The following is a 19,826-nucleotide window of genomic DNA, read 5'->3' as shown; positions in this document are numbered from 1 at the left end:
GGGCTCGGATTGAAGAGTCCGACGGCTTCTTGCTGGCTGCCTGGCATGAAATGGCACTAAAGATGTGTAGCTTGTTATTCTGATCATAAGCGTAAAGTTATGTAAATCGGCCACGTAGACATTATTGAGAAGCCACATTCCGTCCGTAATCAAGAAGTGTTTCACGCGGTTGTAAGATTTATTGGCAACTGAGTAGTCTCCATCTCATTAATAGTTTGATCACGCTTCACAGTGGTTGTAGGATTACTTGAACTCCATGTTGTGGACAAATTGCAAGCTTATCACAGGGCGAGTGCACATAACCCGGGGAAAGAGTGAAGTGGTAGCGCTGCAGAACCATCGACAGAACAATCTTTGTTTGAGTGGTCGCCAAGTCCATGCCTGCACAAATTCGAGGTCCCATTCCAAAAGGTAAGAACGCAGCTATGTTATTCTTAGTAGCTTTAGCAACTCCTTCCGAGAACCGGTCTGGCTTGAAAAGCTCTACATCTTCTCCCCATAATTCAGGGTCATGATGAAGTGCTAGATTTGGAACGATAACTTCAACACCAGCAGGAACTTTGAGCTTTCCCAGCTTAACGTCCCTATCCACGTTCCTTATAATATGAGCAATAGGTGGATATAACCTCAGAGACTCATTGATGATCATGCTCATCTGCATGTAATCGATATCACAAAATTAAAACTTAAAACATATCAACAAGCTAAGCATGCATCACGAGACATATTATTTCATTCATCGATGATATAATATTCATTAATCTTACAGTTTTCAGTTTGCCAAGAGCATCATGATTCGGAATTTGTTTTCCGAACAATTCAAGGACCTCCCTCCTTGCTATGTCTTGCCAATCTGTATGAAGTCCGAGAAGAAAAATAGTCCAAGCGAGCAAAGTTTTTGTTGTTAGTTCTCCAGCAAGGTAAAATGCTTTGCACTCGTCCAACACTTCATCCTCCGAAATCCTCAGCTTATCATCGGTGTCATGGTGAGCCTTTACAAGTAACCCTAGAAAATCAGTCCCAAATTCTCCAGTCAGTCGTGCCTGTTCTTCTCGCTTAACAACGATCTCTATTATGCTCTGGCGTATTCCTTTCTCAAGCTTCTCTGATTCGATATCATTGCGGGTTGGGAAGAACTTACTGCAATATTGATTCTAAGTAACCATCATGGATATATTCTGATTAGAGATTCAAAAGTTAAAGCTAATTATATATATTTTGTTAGATTCCAGCTACAAAACTACACAACCAAGTCTAACAAGATTTGAGACAAATAATCTGAAAGATTTTGAGGATGAAATCAGAGAGAGAGAAAACACACAGAGCACATTTCTGTATCAACTATCATTCTGTATTTCATACTGAGCAGTGTAGCTCGAAGAGTCACATAACTGATAGGAGAGAGAGAGAGAGACATATCCTCAATTCAATCTCAACCAACCATTACAACCTATCTTAAGATCAAGACACTTGTCAAATGATAAGCCCTATGAGACTTAATAAACACATCACAGTTTTACACAATAGCTCAGCCTATGAGCTGAGACATAACACACATAACAACCTTATAATATGTTTTAATCAGCTTAACAACTTACATACTAACACTCCCCTTTAAGTTGTGAACTGATTTCACCCCAAGAAGATTTCTCAAGTAAGTGAACTGCTCCCTTGCCAATGCTTTTGTAAAGATATCTGCTAGTTGCTCCTTAGTAGGACAGTAAATTAAATCAATTACTCCTTGCTGCAATGCTTCCTTTATGAAGTGATATCTTCTGTTTATATGCTTGGTTTTCTGATGAAAGATGAGATTCTTGGTGATGGCTATGGCTGATGTATTGTCACAATTCATTGGTGTTGCAACATTTTGCATTTCACCAAAATCCTCTAGAACAAATCTCAACCAAGTAGCCTGTGCTGTTGCTTCAGAAGCACTGATATACTCTGCTTCAGCTGTAGATAATGCAACACATTGTTGCTTGACCGAAGACCAAGAGAAAATCCCATTTCCAAAAGTAAAAGCATACCCGGATGTGCTTTTCATATCATCTTCTGAGCCACTCCAGTCACTGTCACAGTATCCCATTAAGAGTGTTCCTTCACCTTTCTTTTTTTTCCAAACCGAAGTCAAGAGTTCCTTGAACATATCTCAATATTCTCTTTGCTGTTCCATATTGCTTGTTAGTGGGACAATGCATAAACCGAGCTAAGAGACAAGCATCATACATTATATCAGGTCTAATTGCTGTGAGATACAGCAGACTACCTACAATCTGTCTATACTGAGCTTCATCTGCATTTCCACTTCCATCTTCTTTTCTCAGTTTGTCACTTGGAACCAAAGGAGTACTCACTGGTTTACAATTCTGTAATCTGAATTTCTTCAGAAAAGACATGGCATAATTCCTCTGATGAATGAAGATACACTCCTCAGTTTGGATCACTCCCATTCCAAGAAAGTGGTGTAAAAGACCAAGATCTGTCATCTCATACTTATGCATCATCTCAGCTTTGAAAACATCCATTAATTCTTGACAATTCCCAGTATATATAATATCATCAACATAGATGGATACTATGATCAAATCTGTGTCTCCCTTGTACTTGGTGTACAGAGTTGCCTCACTGATACTTTTCTTAAAACCACAAAGCATAAGATATGAATCTATTTCACCATACCAGGCCCTAGGTGCCTGTTTTAGACCATACAAGGCTTTATGTAATCTGTAAACCTTTTCTTCCTCTCCTTGCACCACAAATCCATCTGGCTGTTCAACATATACTTCCTCTTCTAATACTCCATTCAGAAAAGCTGACTTCACATCTAATTGAAATAACTTCCATTTATTCTTTGCTGCCAGTGCAATCAGAGTTCTAACAGTGTCTAACCTTGCAACAAGTGCAAAAGTCTCATTAAAATCAATTCCAGGCTTTTGTGCATAGCCTTTTGCAACAAGTCTAGCTTTGTTCTTTTGCACTGTTCCATCCAAATTCAGCTTTGTTTTATACACCCATTTTACCCCAATCACAGGCTTATTTGAGGGTCTTCTCACCAACTCCCATGTCTGATTTTTCTCAATCATATTCATCTCATCCCTCATTGCCTTTTTCCAAGCTTCATCCTGTGCAGCTTCATCAAAGGATTCAGGTTCAACAATACATAAGTGACATCTCTCATAGATCTCACTCAGGTTCCTATATCTCAGTGGAGTATTGTCATACTGAGATGAGACCAGTGAGTTACTTGATTCACCAATAGCAGCAACTGGAGAACTTCCAGCTTGAACTTGAGATCCATCAGATCCTTCTTGTTCATGAAATTCAGACAACTCATCAATTCTGTCCAACTCTGAAGATCCAACTGCAGATAAAGGAATACAAACTTCCTTGACTTTGTGTTTCTCCCAGTCCCATCTACCATTCTCATCAAAAATTACATCCCTAGATAACAAGACCTTTTGAGTTAAAGGATTCAGTACCCTATACCCCTTTTCACAGGTACCATATCCAATGAACACACCCATAACACTTGTTTCTTCTAATTTGTGTCTTAGATTCCCTGGAATAAGAGAATAGCAAACTGAACCAAACACTTTCAAGTGTTTAACCCCAGGTTTTCTTCCACTAAATTTCTCAAAAGGTGTAGTATTCTGCACTGCTTTTGTAGGACTCCTGTTTAACAGATACACAGATGTGTTTACTGCTTCACACCAGAGATTGTATGGGAGTTCTTTCTCAAAGATCATGCACTTTGCCATCTCCACAATTGTCCTGTTTTTCCTTTCTGCTACTCCGTTTTGCTGTGGAGAGTATGCAATTGTGAGCTGTCTTTCTATTCCCAAGTCTTCACAGAATTTTCCAAACTTGTTTGAATTGAACTCTCCTCCTCTATCTGTTCTTAGCTTCTTGACAGGATATCCACTTTGAAGCTCAACCATGGTTTTAAATTTCTTAAACACATAGAAAGCCTCAGATTTGTTTCTCAAGAAATATACCCAGCACATTCTTGAATAGTCATCTATAAATGTAATGAAGTATCGATTGCCACTCAAACTTGATGTTTGCATGGGACCACACACATCTGAGTGTATTAGCTCAAGTGGTTTCTTTGCTCTCCACATTGATTCTTTGGGGAATGGTTCCCTGTGATTTTTCCCCAGTGCACAACTTTGACACACAGTTTCACTGTCTTGGATTTCAGGCAGCCCCAAAACCATCTCTTGACTCTGTAACAGTTTGAGACTTCTGAAATTTAAGTGACCAAACCTCTTGTGCCAAATTCTAACACACTCCTGCACATTTGTTCTCAATGCAAGCTCCTTGTTTGTGTTGAGAATTAAAGGAAAACATCTATTTCCTTTCTGCTTCACACTGACCACCAGATTTTGTAAGGATCGATCATCAAACACATCCACTTTATAATCTCCAAATAAAAGAAAATAACCATGCTCAGTCATTTGTCCTACACTTAACAAATTTTCTGCAAGACCAGGTACCAACATCACTTCTTTTATATATCTTCGATCCTTTATGGTTTCAATGATCAGTGTTCCCTTCCCTTCAACTTCAACCAAAACTCCAGTGCCAACTTGGACTTTGGCTTTCACTTTCCTGTCAATATCAACCAGTAGGTCTTCTCTGGATGTCATATGGTTACTACATCCGCTATCTATATACCATTCATCACTTATCTTCCTCACTTCTCCAGAATGATTTGCATAAAACAAATTTCCAGTTTCTTCAACCTGATTAGCAAAGTTCACATGCTGCACAGCCTTGTTCATATTACAATACCTTGCAATATGCCCAATTTTGTTGCACTTGTGACACTTAACTTTGTTTTTTAAGCCAACACTCTCCATAATGAAGTTTATCACAGAACTTACACTTATCCCCAGTGTTGTTTGCCTCATTTTTCACAGTGAATCCACCCTTCCAATCACCCTTGTTACTCCATTGTTTCTCTTTTGGCCTAAAATTCTTGTGATATTTGTTACTGTTTGGCTGACCAGTGAACCTATTAGACTTCGGAACAAATTTCAAACTAGCAAATGCTTTCTCCATACTACTCTCTCCATGTCTATCCAACCTTTGTTCATACCCCTTCAAAATAGCTACAACATCCTGTGCATCTATGGTGTCTAAATCCTTAGTATTCTCTATCACAGCTGCAATACTATCATAGGACTTAGGTAAATTGATTAACAATTTCTGAACAATTCTTTGATTACTCAGATCCTCACCATAGCTCTTCATTTGATTAATCAGATCAAACAATTTAGCAATATACACAGAAAGAGATTCACTATCATTCATGCGAGTGTATTCAAAATCTCGCCTAAGACCTTGAAGTTTCACGGATCTTACTTGTTTATCACCAACGAACTCTTGTTTCAGAATGTCCCACGCAGCCTTCGCACTTTCCTGAGTTGCGATCCTCGGGAAAATTTGATCCGAAACTGCACCTTGAATAATACCCAGTGCTCTAGCATCCTTAACAACATTCTCACGCAGCAGCTTTCTCTCCGCCTCTGTGGGTTCCTCTTCCTTCGCCGGAGCTCTGTACCCACTCTCCACCATATTCCACAGCTCATACGAGCGAAAGATGGTCTTCATTTTGATTTGCCAGAAATCAAAATTCTCGCCATTGAAAACTGGAGCCCGAAGGTCTCCTCCTCCAGATCCTGCCATATTAGACACTCTAATCACTGCAATAAGCTTTTGTTGTGAATCCGAGCTCACCCACAACGCCCAGAAGTTTTAGATCGAACTCGGCTCTGAGGCCATGTTAGATTCCAGCTACAAAACTACACAACCAAGTCTAACAAGATTTGAGACAAATAATCTGAAAGATTTTGAGGATGAAATCAGAGAGAGAGAAAACACACAGAGCACATTTCTGTATCAACTATCATTCTGAATTTCATACTGAGCAGTGTAGCTCGAAGAGTCACATAACTAATAGGAGAGAGAGAGAGAGACATATCCTCAATTCAATCTCAACCAACCATTACAACCTATCTTAAGATCAAGACACTTGTCAAATGATAAGCCCTATGAAACTTAATAAACACATCACAGTTTTACACAATAGCTTAGCCTATGAGCTGAGACATAACACACATAACAACCTTGTAATATGTTCTAATCAGCTTAACAACTTACATACTAACATATTTATAGCTAGTTCTAACACTGTCTGTATATGATAAATATACATATATATACAAGAGAATAATGCTTCTGAAATTTGTAAATCAGTTAAAAGGAAAAACGTATAAATTAACCTCATCCAAGGAAACCGGAGTTTGAGATGATTTATGGATATTAAGTCGCCTAATTTCCTCAACATCTCAAAAATATTCTTCCCTTCTAAGTAGTTGCTCCCAAACGCAGTCCTAGCAATTACTTCTGATGTCAGCAACGTAAATTCTTCAAACACCTCAATCTCTTTGCCTTCGTGACTTTTCCATTTCTCTAGCATCGTCTCAGCACTTGCTATTATTGCTGGAGTCATACTCTGAAAAAACACAATAACATCATGAAGATTGAGAAAGTTTTCAGTTTATAGCATGTTTAATTTGTTTTTTGCCATTCAAAAATATTCAGACACAACTGTTTCTATAAGAAGTTACTTTTAGGCTCTCTCCATGGAAGGTCTGGTTGGCCAGCTTGCGCATTTTTAACCATTTTGCACCTTCTGATCTTGGGAGGCCATCTCCCGACAGCCTCTTTATCATCCCTTGAGCCTTTTGTTTTACAAAAGCTCCATGTCTGTTATTCAGTATCTCTTTGCATAACTCAGGTTCCTTTACAATCAACTGAGCTTGGGAACCATACCATTGAAGAAAAACGTTCCCTGCACGTTGCATGCAAAAATTAACCGTTTGATCCTGTTATGGTACTGAACCACGGGGATCTAAGTGTAATTAGCCCTTTAATTAATAGTATCTAGAGTAACTAATTTGTTACCATATGTCTTGGTCCAGGAGGGAATGTGAGGGTGAACTTGAGAAACTACGTCATGTGAGAAACTCTTGGGCCTGCTCATAGATTCTTGTTTCATGCTGGAGATTTCTTTGGTGTTTCCATGAACAAGTCTGTAAGAAGGACCCTTGATCCCCTGCAAAGCCATCAGCTTCTGTATGCGAGTCGGAATCCACCATATTTTGTGAAAAAGCTTGATGAGAGCTACGAGAACGAACAGACTACTCAACAGACACAGAAACCTAATTGGTGAAGTGATTTCTGGCTTTCTTAACCAGCTCATCATTTTCTCCTTGGCTACAGATTCCCGACCGTCCGAGAGCTCTTTAACTTTCCTGCACTTCGTTGGCATATTATCTATATACTAAAGCTCAGCAGAAAACCACTCTTCATCCTGTGAGAGCGAGCAGTGTTCACCAGCTGGATCTCTGGAATTTTCCTTTGGTTTCTGACACCCATCCAATCCATCTGACTCGCCATTACACCCCCACTAATTCACTCGACCCTCACTTGTCTCTACCCCACTCGGACTCCCCCATCTCCCAACACTGTCACTCTCTCTCTACTCTCTGCCTCTCCCATCTGTCCCCACTCTGCAACTCTCCTTCTCCCTCTCGGCAAAACCGAGAACCACCACCGTATCACCTCCAACACTGATGAGTGAATTTTATATTATATATTTAACCTTATTTTTCGTATATTTTGGTTATTATTTTAGAAGAATTTTGATACTTTGAATTGTATTTTCAATACAGGACTTTCAACTTCTTCTGAAACAAGACATGGTCAAATAGACGAATTTTGGAGTAATTCCAGTTGGAGGACATTCGTAAGTCACTTGGCTTGATCCTATCAAAATATCAGATTTTTTCACCGAGCAGTGATTTTCTGACATTAAAATAAATGAGCAATGCGCAGTGCTGAAATAATTATGTTTTGGGCTTAAATTGCGTTTTTGGAGCCCAAGATGACCTCGGATGAGTCCGTGGCCTTCTGGATATGTGTTCAGAACGTTCTTATCTTTCAAACAAGCTATCCTGGACCGGACTTGGAGGAGATTTGAGGTTAAAACGTGACTGGACAATTTCTGTACGATTGATCCTAACTTAATTAGAACTTTATGTTTTAATATATTTATTATTACTTAGCTTCCTAGTGGAAAGAGGATACTTGGTTGATGGTTCTCAGGGATTGTGCCGCTGGCTTTTAGGAATATACTAGAAAGGTTGCCTGCGCGATGCGGGGTTTAGCAATCGTATGATCGATGTAGATAGTTTTAGATATATATTTACATGTAAAAATATATTTAGACCCTAAGTCTTCAATTTCTTTCACAGTGAAGTCCCTAACATCTTCAAAACCCTGAATAAAAGGCCCAGAATCCGTCCTGTGGAAATTGGCAAATTAGCATAAACAATGCTATTATTTATCCAATCAAAGCCAAACTGAAATGGTGTAGAACTAACACTACAAAATTCGTCAAAGAAACCAAACAATGGGTAGAATGTTTCTAAGATTTATATTTTATACAAAAATAATCTTCTGACAAAGCAAAAACACAAATTAGAAAGGAGAAAATATATAAAATTTGAGTAAAAGGTCACAAACACAGAAGTCATTGAATGGAGATTATTCGAACAGATTTTGTTAAGCAACCACATGGATTATATATGCCAAAGATTAGATGATGGTACACGTCAAGTGATATACTAACTGGAATCTTGAACTTCATGTGACTCAACTATATACAAAATACACCGACAAATATTATATATTTTCCAAACACAAATACAAAAGGGCACGTAAAAGAGTATGTGATATAGCGTACCAAGTTAGTAAAAATATCCTCCGACATAGCCAGCTCAAAAGAAAGAGATTCCTTGACTCACAATGTGTTATAGAGAAACAATTTCTGCATCAATATATCCCCTTATCAATATATCCATTATATCCATGAATTACACTAATTCATAACCATTGAATTGTCATTGTAAATGACCAGTGAATATTTGTTCTTTGTATGTGTGTAGATGAAGAGACTAATCTAAAATTAAACATGTTCAAAATATTTGAGCTTTACCGGATTACCGACGAAACAAAGGGCTCAAAAATAGGATTTCAACTCAGATATGAACTCATATTTGAACTTGAATTAGACTGCTACCTCTTTCTTTGAGCTTTAAGTTGGCAATTAAAGAAAATACTATAAATTTTGAGACACGCAATTCAAATTCTAAACAAAAGGCTAAACTTTCAGACATGCAATCTGAAATTAAGCTTTACCATTAATATTGAAAAATTTTAGTTGTGAAATAATAAACTATAATACATAAAAATAACTTGTTGAAGACCCACATCTACTTATTTCACCCAACAAAATTGTGCGCAAAAAATTCCCTAAAATATCATGCCCTAACATTACAGGCAAAATTAATTGATGTGAAAATAACCTAAAAACTGAGAATTGGGTTTGGAGATATTACCAAATCAACTGAGCTTGGGAACCATACCATTGAAGAAAAACGTTCCCTGCACGTTGCATGCAAAAATTAACCGTTTGATCCTGTTATGGTACTGAACCACGGGGATCTAAGTGTAATTAGCCCTTTAATTAATAGTATCTAGAGTAATTAATTTGTTATCATATGTCTTGGTCCAGGAGTGAATGTGAGGGTGAACTTGAGAAACTACGTCATGTGAGAAACTCTTGGGCCTGCTCATAGATTCTTGTTTCATGCTGGAGATTTCTTTGGTGTTTCCATGAACAAGTCTGTAAGAAGGACCCTTGATCCCCTGCAAAGCCATCAGCTTCTGTATGCGAGTCGGAACCCACCATATTTTGTGAAAAAGCTTGATGAGAGCTACGAGAACGAACAGACTACTCAACAGACACAGAAACCTAATTGGTGAAGTGATTTCTGGCTTTCTTAACCAGCTCATCATTTTCTCCTTGGCTACAGATTCTCGACCGTCCGAGAGCTCTTTAACTTTCCTGCACTTCGTTGGCATATTATCTATATACTAAAGCTCAGCAGAAAACCACTCTTCATCCTGTGAGAGCGAACACTGTTCACCAGCTGGATCTCTGGAATTTTCCTTTGGTTTCTGTCACCCATCCAATCCATCTGACTCACCATTACACCCCCACTCATTCACTCAACCCTCACTTCTCTCTACCCCACTCGGACTCCCCCGTCTCCCAACACTGTCACTCTCTCTCATCCCTCTCTACTCTTTGCCTCTCCCATCTGTCCCCCCACTGCAACTCTCCTTCTCCCTCTCGGCAAAACCGAGAACCACCTTATCACCTCCAAACACCACCAGACTCACCCAAAAATAACATCCCTGGAGCTTTTGCGCTGATTCCAGTTTTTTTACTGATTTCCAAGAAGCGCAGTCTGCGATGCCTGTTCCGTCCTGATTTGAAGAAGATTTCTCAAGCGACTGTAATTTCATGGTAAGTTGGCTTAAAGCAGTTTCAAAATTTGGGATTGTTTGGGATATTTTTAGGTTTTTCTGATTCTTCAAAAAAACCATGGTTAAGAGTAAATTAATTATATTTTAATTTTCATTTAATTTAGGTAACCGTCTCAGTTTTTTGGTTTGAACGCTAGAACCAGTGATCTTTGAAAAAGGTTGGTTCTTGAATATTTTTATTTATATCCTTTTGGTTGTTTGAATAGACTTCCTGAGAATAGGCTCCGGCACTGTACAGCCATTTTAGTCTTTTTTTTTAGCGCGAATCGAATCTTGTTATGCGTTAGATAAATTCCGGTCTTAAGATCAGAAGGAACTGCTATAATGACCATCCCAGAATTTCTCCTTCCTTTATTCGTGCTTGTTGTAATTTTAATTATAATTTTAATCTAAATGAAGCTAAATTGAATATCTGTTTTTGTATACTGTATTTGCTTTGTTAAATTAGTTCTTTTTGGTTGAATTTTTTTATTTGGTTTTGCAGATCAAGGGGGTCAAGCGGTGGAGGAGTGGGTTAATAGTTATGTGTTCTTGATAATTATATGTGTTTATGCCCTCATGATATTGTGAGATATCATGGGCTTGTTTGTGATCTGATTAAATACATAGTATGCTTTTCAGCATTATTACAGGCTTCAGTTTTTTTGGAACTCATGGATAATTAGATTTACTATATTTGTTGATGCATTGAGTAACTTATATGATTTTAGTTTTCATACCCCAGTGAATATGTTATTTACTGCATTCTCCGCCTTATTTTCATTTTAAAAATGAAATTGTTTTTATTTTTTATTTTTTATGAATTAATAATAAATAAGAAACTGAGAATAGAAATTTAGGAAAGAACAACGAGTGTAAATCTACAATCTATATTATTAATTGTATGTAAAATTTAATAAAGTAGCGATTTTCAAATTCATTTTCGGTCATCTACGGTCTAAAATTTAATGGTTTATAAGAAGTTTTGTGCTTGCAAGTTAAGAAGATAGACCAAAGAAGCTGGCAGTGCTTTTTAAATAGTTTGGTGTTACAGAGACTTAAATGCAATGGGTTATTAGTCTCTGACTTCATGATAAGCATATAATATAGCCGCACCTTCTTGTGTCTTTGTGGTTTCACTACTGCCGTGAAACTATAATCTTTTGATAAAAAATAATGTTATGCAGATTAATTTTTTCGATCAAAATTTTAAATTATAAGAAATAAACACGTTTTTCAAAACTTAAGTAATACAACCACGTCATATAATTTATAAAATTTTCTATATGAACAAGGTGAATTTTCTATACGAACAAGTTGTGATGGTGTTTGTTTGTGGTTTACCTTTGTTTATTACTTGGGGCTTTTGAAGGTGTAGGAATGTACAAGTGTTATCTTTTGGCGCGGAATTGGCAGTGTGGGTTGTCGGTCACTTCTGGTTTTTGGGTAGATGCAACTGGTCATCTATTACCCACGCTTCTATTACCCTTTTGGTGGCTTAGATAAGATTGGCCTTAGGATATAATTGGATTGGCAGGAATTGATTAGGCAGGACTTGTAATCTTTTTTTATGGATACATTAAATAACTTACTCTATTGTAGATTCATAATTCATCCGGTTTGCCTCACATTTTGACACAACAAACAACATACTAAACTTCAGTCTCTTTTAATTGGTCATAACATATCTCAACCAGTCCACCAAACAGCCCGTTAAGGTTTTCTCTATTAGCCACTTTTGAGCCTCTTTTGTTTGGGCTTATGTGGAGGACTTTACCTTTAGAGTTAAAAACCGTTTATGATTTTTCATTTAGGTACTATTTTGTAATTGTAACAGTAAAGAACCATTACTCATGTTTTATTTGCATAAGTGACGTCTTTTTTATGTGTGCTGGTTCATTCTGCGGTTTTGTAAGGTGTAATTCGTCCGTTTGGACTTCGTTTTAATAAATATTCATCTTTGACCCAAAAAAAAAAAAAAAAAGTCTCCATCCAAATATAGGGCCAAAAGAAAAATCCATTAAAATGTAGTAATTTTCTGTTCTCTGCACTGATGGCATTTTACCTTTCCCTTCTTCATTCCCTATTCCGTTCACAAAGAATACAACATAAAAACTCAAGGGCAGACAAACAAAACCTAAGCAAAAGTATACTACTTGCAAATATTTCACTCGAAACCAGTACATACATTCATGGTTTATGCTGTGCATAAATTGAGGTACGCACGGCTTGGTGAGAGGAGTAAGGGCCTTTCCGTTCACAAGCAACTGTTCTATGAAATCCACACGTAATGATTTGAACTCGTACAACTGCCGATAACATGGGAACCGGAAAACAAAATTAATAAAAGATCGTTATATTCATCGATAAATAGAGTAAATAATTGTTACATTCCAAGAATAAGATTATCTGAAGTATTCTAATTAACAACTCTTATATTATAACTAACGAAAATAAAGAATGTCTAAATTATGTGAAGCGAGTACCTTTTCTGTCCAATAAAACTTGAAATGCCGATGAAAAGGTTCCAGTATTGTTAGCTGATCTCCTTCTTTGATCTGTGAGAACAAGGTACAGTTTGACCCTTAATCACTTGAATTGGTGAGAGACGATAACATATTTGCTCAATACAAATGAAGGTCAAACCAATCCGTATTTGGGATGTAAGAAAGTATGTGGTTTCTGTTTCTCATTTTATTCTTACGCTGCTAAGTCTTGCGGAATCATATTGAATGCCATAAACTGACACGACGAAGCATATTTGATTTGAATCGAATGCCAAGTAGTACCTAACGAAGGAGATGAAAGGATAAAATAGTCAAGAACAAAGCAAAAGCACTGACAATTCAAATGCACTCAACACCCAGCAGAGTCTATCACACGAGCAAGTTCATATAATCAGTCACTTCTTCAAACTTCACGACGACTTAGATCTACATATTAGCGACAGAAGATGTAAAAGAAAGGTGCTTCGAGAGGACTTACAGTGGACCAACATTGTAGAATATCTACAGTAGCTCTTCGATATGAGGAGTTCACTAATAGAAGATGCAAACAAAGAAAATCAGTATAATCCCGTGGGAAAGAAAGGGCAATGAGCCAGGCTCACTGAAAAATACAGATCACAATAAACCAAAATACATGAAAGAGTAATGAAGCGTACAGTTTACAGCAGCCAGAGATGATGCTAATGACAAAAATCGTTTAGATCTAGCATGCCCCAGTAAAACAGAAATTATAAGGTCAAGAACCGACATATATCATGTTGATCTAAAAACTGTTTGCTGTAGAATATCCCTAACAGATTATTTAAGTGTGCTTAGTCCCCAGTTTCCAACTTAATCTCAACATTGAAGGCACCCAAATACCACATTTATAACGAGAAATGCATTACCCTTAACAGATTATCTAGTTTGTCGAGAATGCTAACAATCTTTTGAGCCTCCTGTGTGGCATTGAGATCAGGATCCTTTAAAGCGGCAGCTTCAAATCCAGAAAGGGCCCTTTCGTAGTTTTCTAGATATCTGTTTACCGGAAACCAGTAACCCAATCTTACAATTGTGCAAAACATGAGACATTGAGCAGTACTAAGGACGCAATCAGGTGGCAGCATGTCTTTCTAAGACTCATGCAACTTATGTTACTTCATACATACTTAACAAAAACAGAAATAGAATACAATTTATCATTGCTGTTTCCTGTTCTCTCCACTTGTATTAGCACGACTCCATCTTAACCTATATAAACGCTGATTTATAGAAAACAAAGACTGACAAATCATCATTGAGAAACTGAGAAACTTATGAGTGATTTCAGACAAAACACAAGGAAAACTGAGATTACAAGAGCACAGTTAAAATATAGGTCTGGATTGGACTGCATTCTTCATCCTTTTCCTGATACACAACATAAAACATTAGAGTATCTTCGAACCGCAGAAGATCCATATGTACAAGAAATGCAATATATATATAAATGAATAGCTCCCCTAAACATGATCGTTGAGACACCCATAACCACAGAAGATCCATCAGCAGGAAACAGATTACTTTACGCACTTACGGCATTTTGGTATGCCTTCAAAGATTGCAGAAGTTTCGAATGGTCCCAAGTTCCAGTCACAAAGAAACTTGTAAGACATGCATTTCCAAGATCGTCTGCCAATAAAGTAAGATAATGTCAGGTAAACAGAATAAGCAATGATCTCCAAAAAAAAAAAAAAAAAAAAAAAAAAAAGCCAAATAAATGAAACGAGAGATTAAAGGAATCAGTTGAAAATATTTATGCATGTACAAGATACCAGTCAAACGTATCATCTAGCAGTCAAACTAAGCCAACCAGAAGCACGCTAGCAAACATCCAAGGCAAATGGCAAAGCGAACTAAGTGTTACAGGCTATACACTTGACATCAAGAGTTATGGCTTCCTTGGCATGTTGAATGCTTTCATCAACAAGTTCTGCCTCATTGTCGGCATCTAGAAAAATGATGAAAATTAGGTAAGCATAATGACGCACACATCATGAAAAACAACAGGCAAAACAAGTTGAGAGATAAAAAGTTGCCTTGAGCCATTTTTCTTTCAAGCATCGAAAGTTGACAAAGTATCTGCTTGTTTGGACCCTGCATCCAAACACAATATACGTATCAATCATAAAACTTACAGTACAATGAATCGGGAGGTCACTGGAATAAAACCACAAAAATGTAATCAAGAATAACCTTGCTTAGTGCAAGAGTAAGCAGTTCTTGGCTGAAGATAGATCTCCCTTCTTCCAAATGCAGTTACCTAAACATAGCCACGCATCTGCAAGAGACGGATTCAACTTAACCTGCACCGTTGTTTAATCTATTTCAGGAACTGAACTGAAAACATTACAGACATGCTCAACTACAGGAAGCCACAATTTTTACCTTTCTCTGTTATTACTACATCTTTATTTATTTATTTTCTTTAAAATTGAAGTCTTTTTAAACTTTTTGTTAGTTTTCTTAAAAATTAAAAGGGTTCGAAGCTCGTCGTTTCTTCAGCCCAAAAAATTGAAGCTTAAAATAAAACGGTGACCCAGGTCGTATCACTATAAACTGGGCCAACTTTGATAAACTAGCCCTGTCTACGAAGTTGGGCTGCAATGTTACCTCAAGTGGACCAAATATGATTTTTTATTTTTATTTTTTTATTTTAGAAAAGCCCAAATATTTTTTATTGGCATAGTAGTTTGAACATTCGCTACATGAATTGTGGATTAAAACTTATTATTATAAAGAGTAGTGCTATATTTAGAGGCATAGCCCACTAATGCATATGCGTATTATCTTTATTAGAAATATGATATAAATAGATTGTAAGAATAGTCTTTTTGAATGCCTATTAAGTACCCCGACGCTTTCGTTGTTTATGATGCAGTCTATGACATTGTTTAGTAATTTCGAGCCACTCCTACACCTTAGTCTGGAATCTTTCACATACGTATAGTACCGCTCAAGCGCTCACTGATATTATATTAAGAACAAACATGCTAATTAACTGATTGATCTGAGTGAGGAAGAATCGATTCAGTGCGAGAAGGAGGGCAATACGATTTGTTCAAAGCCCAATGAGTTTTTGTTTTGGGATTCTTCCATCCATCTGAGCATGCTTAAAGATCATATCCAAGGCATTGCGGGCTGGCAAGGAATCTCGAATTAGACCACTTAGGTCATCTCTAATCAAATCAGGGTCAAAGGGTTCCCTTTAACCTTATAGTACTGCAATAAATTATATTTTAATGAACAATGTCAGATCGTATTTTATATCATCTCCAACCGAGGGAGCTAAAGGGTCATAGGCCAAACATAGTTGTTTGACTAAAAAACAATCTCCAACCAAAAAGGCCAAAGAGTCATAGGTCAAACATAATTTATTATTTTAATTGAATTAATATGGTTAATTAAATTAAACTACCATATTAAAATAAGGTTTTCTGACATATTTTGAGTGTCACTTATCGCCAAATGAATAAGCATTCGGATTTCTTACCTTTATGTAATCTCAATAATTTTTTGGATAGGATTTCAAGTGACATGTGTCGCTAACGTGAGTAACTCTCCAGATTTCTTATCTTTATGTAATCTCAGTAATTTTTCGGATAGGATTTGGAGTGACACATATTGCTAAAGTGAATAACCCTAAAGTGAAAAATATGTGAGAAATGGTATAGGAATGACTTAGGTATTTATAGGAAAAAAAATTAGATTTTTTTTTTTAAATTCGTCCAATTTTTTTTTTTTCAAATTCCAACGGTAACCTCACGGCAGCAGGACGTTAAGTAACCGTTGGCATTCAAAGAGGGTTGGCAACATGTCAAGCTTAACATTCTAGTACTGAAGGGCTGACAAAATGTCAAGCTTGACATTCTGGCACTAGAGGGCTGGCTGGAAATGGCCAGCCTGCTAGCCTGATTTAGGGGTTTTGGCCCAGTGGGGCCCACAAGCCCTTTGACCTAGCTCTCGGTTAGAGACAATTTTCGTGTCATTCTGAACTACTTTTAACCCTATAACCCTTTGACCGGACCGATTGGAGATTGCCTTAATTTGAAAACTCTAGTCAACATCACCCTCTCTCTTGTTTGATCGTAGCCCTTGATAATGAGTAAACTAATTACAAACTCTAGTGATGGTTCAACACAATCTTATAATTTTGAGAAATTTTCACGGTTCGACTCCTAGTCATGCCCATAATATAACGTTATTGGTCCATTCTAATTCATGTTCGGGTCAATCTAATTCATTTTATATATCTCAAATCATATTACCATATTAACATATTAAATCTCCAGATAAAATAGAAGTCACTTCTTCAAGCCAAATAAGAGAGACATTTTTCAAGTCATACGCACTAAAAGTAATTAAATTTAGTATAATTATCTGTTATTTTTTATATTAATCAATTAAATACAAAACAACATATGCAAACCGCAATATTATAAATACATATTAAAGTTCAAACGTAAATTTGACGAGGACATGCTACCAAATTAATACTAAGTACTAGTAGCTAGCGTACCGTACGCATGATTGGTTGGGGGTTTTTGTTAGGAGGACAACTGGAGAAGAACGGCGGTTGTCCACATTTTCCGGATCCGAATGAGATTAGTTAGGAATTTCACTCTACTCATGATCACGATCAAACAGATTCACAACTTATAAAGTTTCGAACTCAGGACCTTCTGTTTTATCTTTTAGATAACTGTTGTTCGCACTTTGTCATTAGACCACTTATCGTGATTGATTGATTGGTTTGGTTGGTTAAACATAGTTCACTCACTAAATTTTCAGTTGAAAATCCACTATAAAAGTTAGTAAATAGAGAGAGAATTGGTGGGGGATCGATTGGATTGATTATTATTAGGGATGGGATTAGGATAGGGTGTCGGACGTTGATTAAGAAGTGACACCTTGCTTATTCGTATTACCCGAATACTGTATGATCAACACCTTCTCAACCGTGTTGGGCGTGGTGTGTGTGAAACCCACCGACAAATAATATTGTCAGCAATGTGAACGCCCCGGACATTCCAACTGTATGCATATACTAATAATATGGTATTTGATACTAATAATATGGTATTTGATGTTTTAACACAAGTTATAATAGGAAGGGGGGAATTTAACCCAAGAGCTCTGTAAAAAGATAAATGTTCTTAATCATTTGAGTTATAAATTTATTACATAATTGAAGCTCCCCTCCTTTAACTATATACTCGAAATGGTCTTATTTTCACACCGCATGTTTTAGCTTTTTATTCACTCATCTTTCTTTATAGTCGTCTGATTAAATAAATCAAACAGAAATAATATGCATAATTAAACACGAGGGTGTAAAAAAAAAAAACACACACATACAAAATATGTGGAAATCATTTCCTTGCTTGGTTTGGTATTGCTGTGCTTTGAAAAAAAAAAAACTATTTCTGTTGTGCTGTGAGAATAAGCTCATTTTTACTGTTTCACGTTATCAGCTTTTTTCATACAAAATTGTGAAAATAAGTTGTTTTTAAATGTTTACCAAACACCTTTTTGAGATCAGCTTTTTTTTATACCCACTTTTTATAAAAGCACCTCAGTGTCAAACCAGTACTTAGGATCACAAAGGAAAATTTAAACTTTTTTTCATCCATGCATGAAATCCATCATCAAGAAGTAACTTAAACAATGTAATTTGGAAGAAATTAATAGGCAATTTCTTCACGTAAAAAATGAAAAACGAGTAAATAAATCTCCAAAGGACAAAAGAGTGGACCAATGAGATTTGGATCCAATCCGGATTTAAATTGTAAAAATATTAGGAATTTTCACATTTTAGTTATTCATCGTGTATCGTGCGGTCAAAAATTATTTCTTTTTTTATTTAAAATTAAAAATAAATAATATCTAACGAAAATTGACCACGCAATGTATCATGAAAGATTAAAATGTAAAGATCTCTAAGATTCCTACAAAAAGAATCTAGGAAGAATCCTCTACCGGACAAATGGACGACGCATTAGACTCTGTCGTTTCCAATGATCAGGGTGATAAACTGGGTCCTTGGTCCGCGTTGAACAACTCCAGTTGGGGTGGGCCCAGAAGCAACCCACGAAAACGACATCCATAAAAAATTGACTTCGAATTTTCCCGAAAGCTTCTAGTAAACAGTCGGGCGGAGCGAGTCCGGTGAATCACCACCATAGCTGGAATTCGGAAGGTCATAATTGGGTCCCACACGCAATTCACAGCGAAAATTCACATGACAAACAGGAGACGGAAACCGGAAGACAACAAAGGTTTGAAACACATGCTCCTTCGCCTCCTTTTCCCAACTTTTAATTTTCATCCCAAACGCGCATTTTCTTTCTTTTTTTTATTTTCGCCCCTTGACTTTTTTTCATTCCAATTTCATTTTTAAACTTCAAAAGTGTGCCTAATAAGAACTTAAAATAGGTTTCGTTACAAAAATTGGCTGAATGAAAAATAAATGCATTTTGAAGGGCATTTTAAAAACTTCTCGACTATGATCAAAATGCTCCACATCTACAACTAGGCGTTTATTTTTTACAGAATATACAAAAACTTTGACACACACAATGCTACCAATATCTCTATCGCTGTTTTTTCCATTTGGTAAAATTAAGATTCCACCATAAAACAGATGAGCAATATCAAAAGTAGCTCAAGATCATATAAGTCCTTAGCTAAACTTATCTTTCACTGATGTGGGATAAACTCTCCACGCATCATCAACTCTCAACACCCTTTACAATTGACATCACCATATTGTACGTGTTTAAAACATTTGGCAAGTTTAAAAAACTAAATTTGGACAAAAGAATTATTCGAGGAGCAAAGTGAAACAACCACTAAAAA

General features: G+C 36.7%; 1 protein-coding gene, 1 long non-coding RNA gene and 1 pseudogene across 3 annotated transcripts; 1 reads left to right on the top strand and 2 right to left on the bottom strand.

Moving 5' to 3' along the window:
• Positions 1 to 51: 51 nt before the first annotated feature.
• On the bottom strand, positions 52 to 10,011 carry LOC103947060 (cytochrome P450 CYP749A22). Of its 2 annotated transcripts, none has more exons than XM_048573107.1 (5): positions 9,630 to 10,011; positions 6,636 to 6,859; positions 6,288 to 6,520; positions 768 to 1,140; positions 52 to 655 (listed from the first exon to the last, which is right to left on the bottom strand). In XM_048573107.1, the coding sequence occupies exons 1-5, from the start codon at positions 9,994 to 9,996 to the stop codon at positions 227 to 229; spliced, it is 1,626 nt and encodes a 541-aa protein (XP_048429064.1). In that variant the 5' UTR covers positions 9,997 to 10,011; the 3' UTR covers positions 52 to 226. The 2 variants fall into 2 exon arrangements, with proteins under 2 accessions (XP_048429064.1, XP_018502949.2); XM_018647433.2 differs by lacking the exon at positions 9,630 to 10,011 and adding an exon at positions 6,973 to 7,429.
• Positions 10,012 to 10,042: 31 nt separating this feature from the next.
• Positions 10,043 to 11,005, top strand: LOC125472058. The gene is made up of 3 exons (XR_007254036.1): positions 10,043 to 10,444; positions 10,569 to 10,622; positions 10,949 to 11,005. It is a non-coding gene; the product is annotated as an uncharacterized LOC125472058 (long non-coding RNA).
• A 2,138-nt stretch (positions 11,006 to 13,143) lies between these two features.
• Positions 13,144 to 19,296, bottom strand: LOC125471943 (annotated as a pseudogene).
• Positions 19,297 to 19,826: the final 530 nt, after the last annotated feature.

Source organism: the organism of the source record quoted next, unplaced genomic scaffold, assembly GCF_019419815.1.
Source record: "Pyrus x bretschneideri cultivar Hongxiangsu unplaced genomic scaffold, Pyrus_bretschneideri_v1 Contig63, whole genome shotgun sequence".
Taxonomy (NCBI): domain Eukaryota; kingdom Viridiplantae; phylum Streptophyta; class Magnoliopsida; order Rosales; family Rosaceae; genus Pyrus; species Pyrus x bretschneideri.
Note: the sequence above shows the minus strand (reverse complement) of the source record. Positions and strands in the feature narration are given on the sequence as shown.

Excerpts from the sequence above, each read along its gene's own strand:
- LOC103947060 (XM_048573107.1), bottom strand. The coding sequence starts at position 9,996 with ATGCCAACGAAGTGCAGGAAAGTTAAAGAGCTCTCGGACGGTCGAGAA. Across the intron at positions 1,141-6,287 it reads CTCCGGTTTCCTTGGATGAG|TAAGTTCTTCCCAACCCGCA; the intron begins GTTAATTTATAC and ends TCAATATTGCAG. Across the intron at positions 656-767 it reads CTCTTGGCAAACTGAAAACT|ATGAGCATGATCATCAATGA; the intron begins GTAAGATTAATG and ends GATTACATGCAG.